This window comes from Phragmites australis, chromosome 1 (assembly GCF_958298935.1).
Source record: "Phragmites australis chromosome 1, lpPhrAust1.1, whole genome shotgun sequence".
Classification (NCBI taxonomy): Eukaryota; Viridiplantae; Streptophyta; class Magnoliopsida; order Poales; family Poaceae; genus Phragmites; species Phragmites australis.
Genome location: NC_084921.1, coordinates 36186432 through 36202069, shown reverse-complemented (window position 1 = coordinate 36202069; position 15638 = coordinate 36186432). Strand labels below are relative to the sequence as shown.

Here is a 15638-nt window from a genome sequence, read left to right as displayed (position 1 = left end):
TAGGCATCTCATTTCTCAAGCCATGCATACCTATTACATACATGTAAGTGTGCGACACCCAGTTGTTGCAAAATTACAAGAAGGCATTTGAAAAACCGCACTTTTCAATGAGAGTGATTTGGCAATTGGTAGTGTTGTACGATATGCAGAATTAGAGATTCTCCTACTTCAACTTTTCAAATGATTAGTCAAAACTCCTCGGGTCATCAGCCTACCAAACCCAACCGCTTAAAAAATCTAACAAAATCCATGATTCTGATTCATCAACTACCCTAGTTGCTGCGCCAAACTCCTTCGGTCACCAAAGTCCTCTTCCACGTCCCAACACCAGCACACCATAATCCACCGTCCATCTCTACTCACCCCGATCCATATAAGTAGGCATCACTGTCCGATTTTAAGTGTCGGTTTGTTTTAGTTATGAATTAAAAAAAACTTATAAATTATGAATTGTTAAAAATTAGATTGTAAAAATTAAATATTACAATTTGTAGAAACTGATGAAAGATAAATTACTAGATTGTTATAATTTAAAAGCTAAATTATAGCATTCAATTTTTATAATTCAACTTGCAAGAAATAAACATGCCCACATGCAAGAGCGTATCCGTATCTGCCATGTGGGCCCGTCGCGCCCCTCCAGTTCTTTAAATCCGCTCGCGAAGTTGCTCCTTCTCCCCTCCCCCCCCCCCCCCCCCGTGCCTTCCATCTGCCCATCTCTCTTCCACGTCTCCCTACCCACCCCGGCTCCTCCCGATCTCCGAGCCAAGCAGAGCTGCCGCCGCCGCCATGGCGTTCGAGAAGATCAAGGTCGCCAACCCCATCGTTGAGATGGACGGTAAGATCCGAATCGCTTACTGATAATAATCGAATCGTAGTGCCTTCGCGTTGGCTGTGCTGAATTTTAAATTTCCTCCGGGAGACGGGGTTGGTGGTGCCTTTGGTTAACTCCGCTTTATTGGGCTAAGGCTTGGTGGTCGAGTTCGTGTGCGGAGGTTTTAGCCAAGAATCTCTCTGTAGTCGAGTTGCTGCCGCGTGAGTTTGCAGAAGCGGGGGAGGTGATTCCCTGCCGTTTCAGAGATTGGGTTTACGCACGTAGAGAGATTCAGATGTTGCATGCGCTCGCTACGCTGATGATGATCTATGCCGGACGAAAGGTACAAAAAAATTGGACGCAGCCTGCGTAAGAGGAGGCTGAAAATACAGAACAAGTGATGGTTTTAGCTATTAACTTTTTTGTTCTGCCTGGTGGAATAGTTTTGGTGGATTTCTAATTACGGGATTTCGCTTAGATACATACTTGCTCAAACTGCAACTTTAGGAATTTTGGGTGCCATGGTTTATGCTTTGGGTTCAAACATGATCGGTGCTCTGCATTGTGGCCCATATGACAATCAATTAATCACTCTTCCATCTTTGAATACGAAAAATAAGAATAAATCCATCGTAGCGATAAATTCGCATGTAAAGTATATCAGTGGATTTTTCCCATCAGGCAAGCACAAGACTAATTAACTTGCTCATCCATTGTAGTGCTGATATCTTGTGTCATTTTCCTACTACAGGTGATGAGATGACCAGGGTATTCTGGCAGTCTATCAAGGACAAGGTAATCAATATTCCATGGCTCCCTGTGGTCTGATTAATCTGCATTACTTAGTCTTCTTTTTATTCCTGTATTCATTTGGCTAGATGCTGATAATTTTTGTTCTTGAAGCTTATCTTCCCATTTTTGGACCTGGACATCAAGTACTATGACTTGGGGGTCCTGCACCGTGACGCAACTGATGACAAGGTCACGGTGGAGGCTGCAGAGGCTACTCTCAAGTAAGAATCTTTTAGATATTTTTAGTGGCATGCATAGGATATGCTTGATATGCAATCACAGTATTTCCAAAGAGTTGTGATGAATGCAATTTGCTGTGGCAACTTTTATCATTAGTAACCTGTATATTGTGTTAGATTCTTAGTAGTTTTGTTGAATTTGATTTACAACGAGTGTCAGCTCTGTCTTTGAAGGTACTTTCTGTAATACTGTACCGTGTACTAGTAACTTTTCAGTTCTATATTCCTTAGATCTGACCCAATGTTTTGCAGGTACAATGTGGCTATTAAGTGTGCGACTATTACTCCAGGTACATTTGATTCTTGTGCAGATAGAATATAATCTTCATGTTGTTGAAATACCCCAGGTACATTTTGCTTATCTCTGACTGTTTTCAACACCGTGACAGATGAAACCCGGGTTAAGGAGTTCAACCTCAAGCAAATGTGGAGGAGCCCGAATGGCACAATTAGGAACATTATAAATGGTAAGGTGCTGCTTTTATTTTAATTTAATGCACATAGTTTTGTTGTTCACATTTCTCTCTCTCTGCTTGCTATCTTTAGGCACTGTGTTCAGAGAGCCAATTATATGTAAAAATGTCCCAAGGCTTGTTCCAGGTATTTAAGGAAAATGTGAAACTACTCTACATTTTGGTATGCAATGTTTTCCTTGTAAACTGAAATGCTGTTGAAATAAGGATGGACTACGCCCATTTGCATTGGAAGGCATGCCTTTGGTGATCAGTACCGGGCTACTGATGCAGTTCTGAAGGGGCCTGGGAAGCTCAAATTAGTGTTTGGTATGGTTGCCTACTTTACATTGCTTAAACTGAAGTAGTAAACAATTGCAGATTTCAGTAGCTCTATTGAGAGTACTGATGTGACCAAATTTTGATCTCTGTTCAATTTATCTTCTATTTTTACGCCAGAGGGTAAAGAAGAGCAGATTGATCTGGAGGTTTTTAACTTTACTGGTGTGGGAGGAGTTGCTTTGTCAATGTACAACACTGATGAGGTACTGAGCTTTCCATACCAGTTCTCTTTATTTACCAAATATTATATGTTTCATTTGAAGTATTTCTTTGAACATTCGCTTAATTACTTTGTATAGTCAATTCAAGCTTTTGCTGCGGCTTCTATGACAACTGCTTATGAGAAGAAATGGCCGCTGTATCTTAGCACCAAAAACACAATTCTGAAGAAGTATGATGGCAGGTAATTTTTTGTTGCACTGATACTATTATTTAAAGCTTGCTTTGTGCAATTGGACTGCTTGGTTTATTTGTCTATTTCGAATTACATTATTTTATTTTGCAGGTTCAAGGATATTTTCCAGGAGGTCTATGAAGCTGACTGGAAATCCAAATTTGAGGCTGCTGGAATATGGTAGATTCTTAACTTGTTGTTACTTCAAATTCTGCGGGGAACTCTGTCAGAGTATGTAACAGTGTTGACTTCTGGCAGGTATGAACACCGTCTTATTGATGACATGGTTGCCTATGCACTTAAGAGCGAAGGAGGCTATGTTTGGGCTTGCAAGAATTATGACGGAGATGTGCAGAGTGATTTCTTAGCTCAAGGTCACAATGTGCTAAACTTTTGAATCCTTGCATAGATATGCTTAATATTATCTTATTCTGAATTTCTGATAAGCTGTAAATAACTTATTGATTTTATATTTGTGCAGGTTTTGGCTCATTGGGTTTGATGACATCAGTATTGGTATGTACTTCCTTTCTAATTATTATTCATATTCTTGATTAAATCTCAAATTACTACTGCTTTGAAGCTTTTTTTTTGGTGACTAGTGCCTAGTGTGAGGAACCTGAGTTCTGGTTGGACCATGTCAGATTTTTGACATATAGCTATGGCAACAGGGTACATAGAAACCATAAATTCAATGCAAACTAGAAAGCTCTTTCGGTTTGAGCACACAGCTTGTACGCATGAAATATCTGAAGGCAGTTTGCACATGTACTAATTTAGTCTGACTATGCATAGGCTTTCAAGTTCAAGCTCAATCTATATTGAGACTGATGAAAATGAGAAAATTCTGAGAAATGATAAATCAAAGTGAAAAGGAGAAAGAGAAAAATATTCACACCATCTTCCGTTTCCTTTTCTTCTAATGCATTCTGAGTTTGAAGCTAAAATCTTAAAAGGTGGTACAACATGCCTATGTATCGTTCTTCGAATTTTCCATGTTGACTTGCAGCTTAGCTCAAAAGAGTTTCAATATCTAACTCAATTTGTGGTATCTACTGGATAATTTCCACTGAATATGCACCATACATCTATATCATTCAGAGCAATATGTGTTTTCCACTGAATAGTTTACCATTTGCATATTTTTTTTTTTTTACCATGGTGCTAACTGGCTCAATATGTAGGTGTGCCCTGATGGGAAAACCATCGAAGCTGAAGCTGCCCATGGCACAGTTACTCGTCATTTCCGTGTTCATCAAAAGGGAGGTGAAACCAGCACAAACAGCATTGCTTCTATCTTTGCGTGGACACGAGGACTTGCACACAGGTACTACTACCTACCTACTTGTCTCTAGCACTGCAGCCCTACTTCTAGTAACCATGTATATGGGGAATCTAAGGGTTTTCTTTTCATCTTTGTTCAGCTACTATTTCCAATTTAATTGCTCATCAATGTAATTTTCATCAAAGTAGTGAATCAGCATACGTGTATCATCACCTGGGTCAGTTCAAAGATTTTTGTTGGAGTTAAGCTGTTTCTCATCTCCTTTGTCTGTGCACTGCAGGGCAAAGCTTGATGACAATGCTAGACTTCTTGACTTTGTGCAAAAACTTGAGGCTGCCTGCGTTGGAACAGTGGAGTCTGGGAAGATGACAAAAGATCTTGCACTTCTTGTTCATGGATCTTCGAAGTATGTTATGCTGCTCAGTCTTTGTCTTGTCTACTTGAACTGCATTGTTTCACTTATTATTTCTTTGTTGCCCTGATTATCATTTCATTGTGCTTTTCCTCCTTTTAACTTGCAGCGTTACAAGAAGCCATTACCTGAACACTGAAGAGTTCATTGATGCAGTTGCTGCTGAGTTCCGATCAAGACTGGCAGCGAACTGAGCTTTCATGGAAATTCTCAGCAAATTTAATGTTTCATCACCCGTCACTTGTCATTTCGGTTATTCATTCACACCTCAAATTATTGTCAATGTATGCAACTTAAAGATGCTAATGTTATGTAGGGTACTCTAAATAAATGATATATATAGAATGTTTGGTCAGCGCAGATGATTGGAAATTATCTAATCAGTTCATTTATCTATAAATTAATATAGTTTGCTCCTTGGAATTGCAATTGGTTTTCCATTGGATCTCAAATATCACCCGAAAGACGCAACTGATATTTCTAGTGACTCGAAGCCTTTATCAAGTTGATGCCCCTAACCTTATAACAAGGCCAGCAATTTCATAGCAGTATGTTCATGCGGGTTTGTCCTTAGAAGAACGTAGCAGCTGACACCATCAACTTCCCTTTGTTTTATATATTGATTTGGCTTTTGACCGGTTTCGCCTTTACTATTTTGGAGAGGGTAGTCTCAACGACCTTTTGGAAGAAACTGGTTCATAGTGAGTTGTGAGTCTATGCAACCATCTCGCTCAAATGGAAAATTATCATGCATGCTTAGTGTTGAGTATATCTTGTTCACTGTTTTAAGATACACGTTGGGCACAGGTGGCGACCATCTAGGTGGTACTGCAGAGGCTTCTGCAGCATCATTGTCTAGAATTTTCTTCGCATTTCAGTTTGCAAATATAACATGGCACACATTATTTTAATCCTTCCATTGTTCTCTGTGTTGCTCAAATTTATTTGTCACGATCAGATACTGACTTTTCACAAATTACTGAATATATATTTCACTGCTGAGCCAGGTAATGAACAATTATTATTTCTTCTTTTTTTTTGCGTGAGAATTTGCTTCCATTACTTTAGTCAAGTAGTACATTTAACACCTCCAAGGTATTTACATAGTCCGGATTGATCCTACCAGCAACAATTGTCAAATAAGTTGTCTCTTTATGGGAACCTAATGCTTTTGAGTGTGGTGTTAAAAGATGGCAAACTAACTTCTAGATAACCACTAGAAAATTGGTGCAGCTTTACCGTGCCACCCTCATCGGTAGGTCGTACATAGGTAGAAGAGATAATCAGGTTGATACTTTAGAGGAACAAAAATGTTGTTTGTAGAATGTCATGAACAATACTATAACCAGGCTAAACAAAATTATTGAATAGAAATTGCAGTTAATTATCAAGTGAAAATTACCTGTATTTTATTTTTGGCACGATCTGCTATCTGAAATGATGAAAATCTGACTGAACTTTATATCAGAGTATTACTACATTTTACAATGATGACTGAAAATGAACAGCCACAAATTTGTAAATTGATCGATTACTAACAACTGCCGATGCATCATTAGATACTCATTGAAAGGATCTAATGACCCTAGGGGGGTGAATATGGCTCTAATCAAATTTTAACTTCTATCGAATTCTAGAAAAAATAGCAACCTTCACTTAGATGAAGGAAAAACAACTACTCGAGTAAGCAAGCTAGAACAAATCAAACAAATATGCAAGCAAAGAACTCAAAAGTAAATACGGAAGTGAATCTTACATAAAAGTAAATACTTGAAGTAAATTACGGGAAATTAAGTTAATAGGGAAGGAGGACACCGATTTTTTCTGAGGTATCGAAGAGTTGGCACTCTCTCCTAATCCTCGTTGGAGTATTCACACAAGGATATCGCTCTCACCAAGACTCAAGTGCGCACTAGTGATTGCCACTTCTCTATCTCCGGATTGGTAGTCATCAAATCAAGTACAAGCTCTTCCTGAGGCTCCCATAAAAACTCCAAAAGCTCACCAAAAACACCTCTAATCACCAAGACTGACTAGGTATTACCAATCACTAATAGTAACAAGCTAATTGCTTCACTTAATCCCTATCAAGCATAGACAACGGCTAGATGCAAACTCACTACTCTTGAAGCATTAATGATATCCTTAATCTTGCATTAAAGAACTTGAAAATCAACTCAAGTGTTCTCCTTTGTTTCTGGCATGCACACTCAATTTTTCTACTGAAAATCCTGTTCTCTGTAAAATGCTCTGGTGTTCTTCATCCTCAATGCCAGACCATCCGGTGTGTAGACTCGACATTGCCCTTCTGAGTCAAAACACTCCGGCGTGTTCATCCCGCAAAGCGCCGAATCATCCGGCGTGGACTTGTTGTTTTTCTGGTCACGTCACCCAAAAAATGCTTCAGTGTAAATGACTTTGTAGATCGATGGATCATCTGGTGCACTCAACAACTTACTAAACTGAACCAAGAATACTTTGTCGAGTCCATCTTCAAGATCGCCAGACCATCCGATGTAGGTATTTTCTTCTGAACTCATCCAATTCAACTAATTTCGAGTTCTAACTTCTCAGCAACTTATCCACAGGCTCTGGGCTGCTTATTGCTAGAGTTTCACAAGTGTGCATCAACCATATCTAAATATAGTTGTCATTAATCATCGAAACACTTACCACTTACCTAACGACCTAGATGCTACAATCTCCCCCTTTTTGGTAATTGATGACAACACAAATAGGAAGATAAAGATATGAATTGAAGAACACCCTATCATATCATACTAGGCAATTAACGACATATAACAATTAAACAAGAGAAAACCTAGCATTAGAACAACCTATCATACCAGTAGAATAAGAAATAAAAGGGAGCACGAAAGGAAACACAATGCGATGACAAGCGAAACACAATTAATAACCAAATGGCCTGTCATTATATCAAAATCCATGAAAAACCAACATTCCAACCCTAGTCTTAGCTCCCCTTGAGACTAAGAAAGTAGAAAGCTCACTAATAACTCTAACTAGCTCTCTCCAACATAGAAGACTCCCCCTATCACCTAGACTGCTTCTAGACTCTCTCCCCCTTTGGCATCTAAGCACAAAAAGAGCACATTCGTAGACATCTGGAGCTGGAGGAGAAGAGGATTTGGAGCTACAAAAGATGGCAACACGACGTACTGAGATCCTGAGCCAAACTTGGAGTTGGAAGAATTGATCTCCTGGGCGGCCAACAACTGGTCAACATATTACTATGCTGCCCAAAGAGTAGAATTTGCCTCGTTAAACGCTGGCTGCACAGCTGGAGGAGACTGAATTGGTGGCTATAGAGCTGGGATTGTCGGCTGTGGAGAGTCTTCAAAACTGAGAGGTCCAGTGGTCAAAGGTGAAATCAATGAAGGAAGCACTGGCCTCAGAGATGTCCCGACAGGCTGTGAGAAAACTCTAGTGGAGTAGAGTGGTGAGAGAGGAAACTCTAACACCAGAGTACCTGAAAGTCCGCTAACACTGCCAGGGAGAGGACTAGAAGCTGGAGTAGGGGCTTGAGGGGTAGCAGGCAGCAGAAGCCTGGTAACCTGGAATAAGAGCCCAAACAACCGATCATTGTTCTACCTGTCCGATTGAAGCACTAAAAGCATGGCTTGCTGCTGATGTTGAAGAGACTGTAAAAGAGCCATCTACTACTCCTACGTATGAGATCTACTTGAAGCTTCGCCTGAGCCTCATCATGGTGTCTCTGCGTCTCAGCCTGGAAAGCCTGCTGCTCCAAAAGCTACTGTTGTTGCTGCTGCATCTACTGAAGAATAGCTACAAACTCTGATGGTGGTGTCGTAGGAGGTACGGGAGGTGCCGACTCAGGTGCCAAAGGAAGGGAAGCTGAGAACTGAGGAGCAGCATGAGTGGAACCTCCTGCCTTGTTGTCATGTGATGTAGCGCCCGAAGGAATGTACTCGACGTCATCAGAGTCGTTATCACTGTCCAAGTCAAAGAGCGCTTGAGGTAACTCTACCTCAGCCTCAACTAGTGCCTGATCCTCAACTGCAACTCTCTCTCTCTCTCTCTCTCTCTCTCTCTCTCTCTCTCTCTATCCTCAGCTGACACTTGTTGCTAAGCATAAAAACATAGCCAGATCACTTCTTGTATGATAGTCTGCAGTCGTAGCTATATCACTTCCACTGCTCTAGAACACCAAAATTGTCATGCAATAGGGCAACATAGATATGACACAGTCTGCATTAATATGATGAGTTAAGCACTACTTATCAGAATTGGACAACATATAGTAATTAACTGTAATAAAAGGATATTAGAAGGAACACATCTAGGCTATTTTTTTGCATTAATTTGGAATTGATACCCACATGGCCTATTGTTTACTGCTATAATTTACAGTCCCAATTTTGTTATATAATGGTTTCTCAAAACTCAGTTTGGTCATACAAAGTTCCACTTTGTTGACACTGACATTTTCAATCCAAAGATAGCTTGTGGCTATTGTTTTCGTATTCTTACAGGAAGTGCTAGAAACAGAAAATAAAAGAATTGACAAACAATAGAGAAAAGAAAAATGTTGCTTGAGTTATGACTTAGAGGATAACAGAGAATATGTAGGGAATCGAAAGAAAACAAAAACAAACCTTAATTTTTGTCGCCCTTACTTCAGACAACAAATAACATAGGGCTTTCAGGACATCCTCCCAAGTGTCTTTGTCAAGGAGGAACTTAACTCTCCAATTCATAACTACCGGTGTCATCTCTACAAAAAAATATAAATACAATTAGATCTTGCGAGTGTATAATTGGAGATAACAAAAATACGACAACTTTACCTTTCTCACTATCCCTAGTTGAGTCTGAGAGTCCCGAATACATCCACGCTGGATATACTTGAGACCTCAACGAGCTTATACAGCGCTGGGTGAAATCCAATGCCACATCCTAGGCCATCAAAACTGCGAGCCTTGAGGCCCTTGATGCAGCCGATGAATACCTAGAGTTGCTGGCTCACCTCGAGAGGATCTTACAAGCAAGAACTTGTTTGTGCCTAGACTCCTTTGTACTCAAGGGTGCCTAGGGCTAGGCACTTGCAGTAGAACAATTGCTTATGCCATCCCAACCTTGATGATTTCATTGTGATGTCGATGTACTTGCCAGTGAGCCCCTCGCGGAGATGAAAGCCGGCGGATCCTACCACTCTGGCAACTAAAATTTGCTTCCACTAGTAGAAGTAGTGGAAGAGGAGAATGAATAGCTTCCCCCATGAAAGCTTCACAAAGATGAGTAATGATGCTCTGTACAGTGGTAGAGTTGGGGGTGAGATTGACGATCTTAGTGCCATAGAAAGAGATTACTTCTTTGAAGAAATCCAAAGTAGGGAGGCAAAAGCCATAATGAAAGAAAGCCTCGAACACTACGATTTCTCCATTGTTTGGACTCAGATCCTCTTCTCCCTCTGCTTGCTTTCAAGGGATTAAACTCTTGGCGATGATCATTTATTTCGTTCCCAACTTATGGATGCATGCATCCGACATCTTTGAGGTCGCCAACAAGTTGCTAGAGGACATGATTGGAAGCTTAGGGGATGAAGGTTGAAGAAAGGGGAAGAGTTTTCGCTCAAAGGCAAAGGGTTCGAGAATACGATAATGGAGATGAAGATAACATCAGGATCCCTTCCTATTTATAAGGAAGATGGGTTTTATAACTGTTTCATGATGAGCGCTGGTGTTACCGTTCCCGTTAACAGTGTCCTTAACATTTCAAATTTTGAAGCAATTTGTTTCAACTCCACTTAGAAGTCGTGCACATTTAATGCAATATTCCTTAAGGACACAGAAAATGAGAAGGTGACATTTGAGCTTCTATGGTCGGAAGTGATTCCCAACTAGGTAAGCCTTTACAAGTGGAACTCTATTCGGTTGGAGGAAGTTTTTTTTACCAGAAATTTTTGACTAGGAAGAACATTTCTAATCAAGGACTATTCTTGACTATGTGAGTTCCAATACAGTCTGATCCCGAACTACATGTAGTCCAGTTACCCTTTTCTAAGCAGTTGAGGGGCTAGTTGACAAGAAATTCATAATTAAATAATTAAGGATTTATCAGAAATATGGTATATCCTGATGATAGATCACCATCATACACATGTTTTTTATCCAATACATTAGGTTTCATAAACACCATGAGGTAGATAAGGCATGTGCCGATATTCCATGTAGTTCATCGTTTCTACATGGAAGCGATCATCAAATTAGGAATGAGTCTTCTAGATTTTTGGAAGTAATACAATCTGGGAATGTTACACTTAGAGATTTCTAGTGAGATATGCCTTCTCCATCTGACTATATAAGGAAGAGAGGGGGTACATCCAAAGGGTAGCAAAAAATGTGAGACCACATAATTCCAAGGTAATCGTATTCCAAGCCGGATAAACAATATAGAGCAACACTACTACAGAAACCCTCGTCACTGTCAATTAAAAAATTGTATTACTCCCGGTTTTTGAATCGACAGTGTTTAAGCAGAAGTGATAATCTATGTCAGCTTGGAAATCGACAATGATTGTTTGTATCACTATCGATTCTTGGCTCCAATCTACTGATTGATATCCCTTGTCACTTCCGATTCTAGATATGAACCAGTAGTGATACGTAATCCCGGAAAAAATCAAAATTGAAACCGACAGACCATAATTAATTAAGCTTTATATTACTAAACCACAATCATTGTTCTTCATCACACTAATAACTAAACCCTAGCTAGCTATCATCATTGTACAACCAAAACAAACATGTGGCCACACATGCACAAAAGTAACCTTAAAACTTTTGAGTCACCGTTGTCACAAAAGAACCACTACACCTGCCGGGCGTCTATGCCTACCACGACTAGTTGAAATATTCCATGATGAAGAAGTAGTCATTGGCGTCAACGCCCTCCTCCTCCTCGGCCGCCTCCTCCTCTTCCTCATGTTGGTGCCTCTTCGGCTTTGGCTCATCAATGAAAAAGTCTCAGACTTCGTCAGTGGACCCAGACCCCACTGATCCGGAGTCGGTGGACTGCGTCTCATTCGAACTCTCCAGCACTGGAGCTTCATCGTCGCAAGAAGGCGCAAGGGTGGGTGGAGTGGCCGGAGATGGTGGTGGATTTTCCATGGCGGAGGAGGTCACAACAGCAGTGGCGATGGAAAAGAGTGTGTGTGTGTGTGTGTGTGAGAGAGAGAGAGAGAGAGAGCATGGGAGGCTAGGAGCGACTGGAGTCTGGGGAGTTAAATTTATAAGGATTTCGAGAGAAGCTGAACTGGCGGAGTGTGGAAGTTGTACCAGTAGTGGGCTATCACTGCCAGTTATTGATGGTACAACTTTCTATGTGCTAGTTGAGCTTCTGAATTGGTAGTTATACTTCCTTATCACTGCCGGTTCTTATTACCAACTGGCATTGATGCATCATTGTTGGTTCAGAAAATGATCCGGCAATGATAATTAACTTATCACTACCGGTGCGTAGCTGGAACTGACAATGATGTATCAGTATCGGTTGGTAATAAGAACTAAAAGTGATAATGACTATCATTGTCGATTCTTGATGGCTTGGTTTTTATGTGCTGGTTGAGCTTATAAACCGACAGTGATGGTTCATAACCACACGGATGACCATTTCTATAGTAGTGCAAGCCTACTCGAATTGGAATAGAAATAACCCATTGAGATGCACAACAGAGTTGTGCCACGAGTGGATTCACCCGACAAGGGCTTCAAGATTTAAAACATAAGAGAACTCACCAAGATCCTTAGGATTAGATTTAGACACATTCCTTTTGTAATTGTCTTTTCCTGATCATAATGTAGGTGAAACCGGACATAGGACTATTATCCTAAGGAAAGCCTAAACATGTATAAAATTTTGTGACATCCTCTTCGATCCAAATAGTTTATGACCAGATATCCTTACTATAAATAAGCATTTACATAACCGACATTACCAATTGGCGACACTTATCTTAGTTTTGGATGGACAGACAAACTTCTATGGTAATGGCTTGACTTTTGAGCACTTCAACATGGGATAGGATCCATCTTTGGCTTGTGGTCGAGAAAATGCGTGGATGATTCCTTCATTTGCTGAAAATGGCTCAACCTAGCTTGAGAGCGGAGGAGACTGAGAAGAGCAATTGTCCATCTCAAGTACACTCTCCAAACTGTTGACCTTATCTGAAGAGCAACCAAAGAGACTACAGGCCGCCTAAGCAAGGATCTCCAAGGGACTCATGAACTGACTCAGAGTTTCATAAATTTATGTGAAATATAAAATTGATGTACATGGATCTCAAATTTTCTGTAACATTTCTTTTGTAGAAACATTCACAAAGTTCAACAAACTTTCATTGTTGACAATTTTGAACATGATTTTTTCAACAAAATAAAAATAAATGGAACTAGAAAATGGTAAATGTACACATATTTTTTGTCATGGTTGCATTACACGAGAGAGAGAGAGAGAGAAAGAGAGAGAGAGAGAGAGAGAGAGAGAGAGAGAGAGAGAGAGAGAGAGAGAGAGAGAGAGAGAGAGAGAGAGAGAGAGAGAGATCATGGCGGTGGTGCCGATATGGACAATGAAGATGGGAGAGGAAGAATCAGAGGCATGGAGGGGGCGCGAGTACACAACCTAGCTCCCCTTGGTGTAGCGCCGATGTAAGAACTGGAATTTACTGCTAGTGGAGAGGAGACGGTGGATGCATGCCACAGGAGGTTGGTTCGGCGGGGTGTGATGATTCTGTGATATTGGTAGCCGCACGCGCAATCCCGCTTGTGGCTCAAGCGATGGGCCTGCTAAGTCAAAGATAAACTTGCATAAGAGTGGGATCTTTTGTTTTGGAGATGCAAAGAAGGATGAGGACCGATATATGCAGTTATTTGGATGTAAATGTGGTTCTTTCCCATTTAGACATCTAGATATTTTCATACTCCATCGTAAACTTAGAATAGTGATTGGAGAAATGTAGTAGAACGGTTCAAGAAAAAATTGAGTTATTGGAAGGGTAAACATATGTCAGCAAGAAGCGGATTAATATTGAATAATTTTGTGCTCAGCAGCTTACCGATGTTTATGATGTCATTTTTTGAAATATCAAAAGGAGTCCTGAAAAGGATGGATCATATAAGATCTAGGTTTTCCTGGCAGAATGATGGTCAGATACGGAAGTATAAGCTTGCAAGGTGAAAAATTTTGTGCACACCTAAACATCAAGTGGGCTTAGGTATAATAGATTTCTAGATTCAAAATAAATGTCTTCTGTATAAATGGTTCTATAAGATATTAAACAAGGATAAGGTTTGGCAAAATATGCTACAAAAGAAATACCTCAAAAATAAAACCCTTACTCAAGTGGAAGGTAATCATGGAGAAACCCAATGCTATTTAGGATTAATGAACATTAAAAGGAGTTTTTAAAATGCGGTATGTTTCAAATATAGAAAGGTAGCCATATAAGATTTTGGATAGACGACTGGATAAAGGATGCCACACTTTGTGAACAATACCCATCACTGCTTCAAATTGTGAGGCATAAGAATATCACGGTGGCAAAAGTAATAAGCACTATACTGCTCTAAGTTTTATTTCATGGATCACTTATAGGGGATAAGCTTATAGCTTGGCACAGCCTAGTCTACAAGATACTTAATATTCGGTTATCTCAAGAGAGGGATATTTTTAGATGGAGCCTACATGCTAATGGGCGATTCTCAGTATGATCCATGTATCAACATCTGTCTATTCAAGGCCTAAGTTTCTCTGACAAATTCTTATGGAGATTAAAATCACCCCTGAAGATAAAGATATTTATTTGGTATGTGCAAAAAGGGGTTATCTTAACCAAAGATAATTTAGCAATTGCTAGTAGAATGGGAATATTAATTGTTGATTCTATAATCATAGTGAAATTAACACTTATTTTTTTATTGTCATCTCGCTAGATTGGTTTGGCACATAGTCAAAATAGCTCTGAATATGAACATTCCTAGTACTGTTACCGAAATGATGAGTGATTGGTTGAGGGGTATGGGGTAACAATGGAAGAATCTAATCTTTGTTGGTGTAGCAGCTTTATATTGAATTATTTGGCTATACAGTAATAGTATTATCTTTGACAAAAAACAATCACTACTTTCTTGTTATACAGTGCAGAGGTTGAATACTTGTTTTTCATTATCTTAAAGAAATTAGAAAGTTCTATGACATTACGATATTTACCATAACATCGTCATTCATGGGTTAATTTATTTTATGGATTAGATTTCACTTGCATGTCCACGGTTTCGTTGTGTGTATTCATGATTTTCCTTCCTTTTGCCACATTTCGCTCAAAAGGTTGATGGGAGATAATGCACTTTCTATCACAATGCAAAGATATGTCACGAAATCCACACGGGCATGCACGACTCGAGTTAGTCCAATGTGGCACCCATTGCCACACTAGGCATGTGGCGTGATAAAGTATATGTGCCACGTAGTTGCTGTAGCATAGGCTTGTTTTTTTAAAAAATAATAATTGCATAGTGTTTATTATTAGAATATTTATTTTAAAAAGGTTTAAAAGAATCGGGTAAAATCTTCTATGGGTGCTTAGATGATGCCATTTTACATATTAGCGTCTATATGACCTTCGATGCTCCAGGTAGACCCAGCATTCTTTGGAAGAGGAGAGGACGAGGACTTAATTGTGCAGTAGGGCTCATCAGATTTCTCAATCGGTCTGGTTCTCAGGGATCTCAACGTGTATCCGACTGGTGGGCTAATTTTCTATTTCTTATCTTTTTCATGCAACTACTCTTAGCTGACATCATAGGCTCAAGTTATCACTATTTAGTGAAAGGAACGATTGCGTGAACTTGGATTAGGGGCACCCAACTA

At 39.8% G+C, this 15638-nt stretch overlaps 1 protein-coding gene across 1 annotated transcript; it reads left to right on the top strand.

Moving 5' to 3' along the window:
• The first annotated feature begins 694 nt into the window (after positions 1 to 694).
• LOC133916956 (cytosolic isocitrate dehydrogenase [NADP]-like) lies at positions 695 to 5105 on the top strand. Its single transcript, XM_062360869.1, has 15 exons — positions 695 to 838; positions 1566 to 1609; positions 1718 to 1827; positions 2098 to 2135; positions 2235 to 2312; positions 2392 to 2445; positions 2526 to 2627; positions 2757 to 2842; positions 2939 to 3042; positions 3145 to 3213; positions 3292 to 3407; positions 3515 to 3549; positions 4218 to 4360; positions 4599 to 4724; positions 4840 to 5105. The coding sequence occupies exons 1-15, from the start codon at positions 790 to 792 to the stop codon at positions 4922 to 4924; spliced, it is 1239 nt and encodes a 412-aa protein (XP_062216853.1). The 5' UTR covers positions 695 to 789; the 3' UTR covers positions 4925 to 5105.
• The last annotated feature ends 10533 nt before the right edge of the window (positions 5106 to 15638 follow it).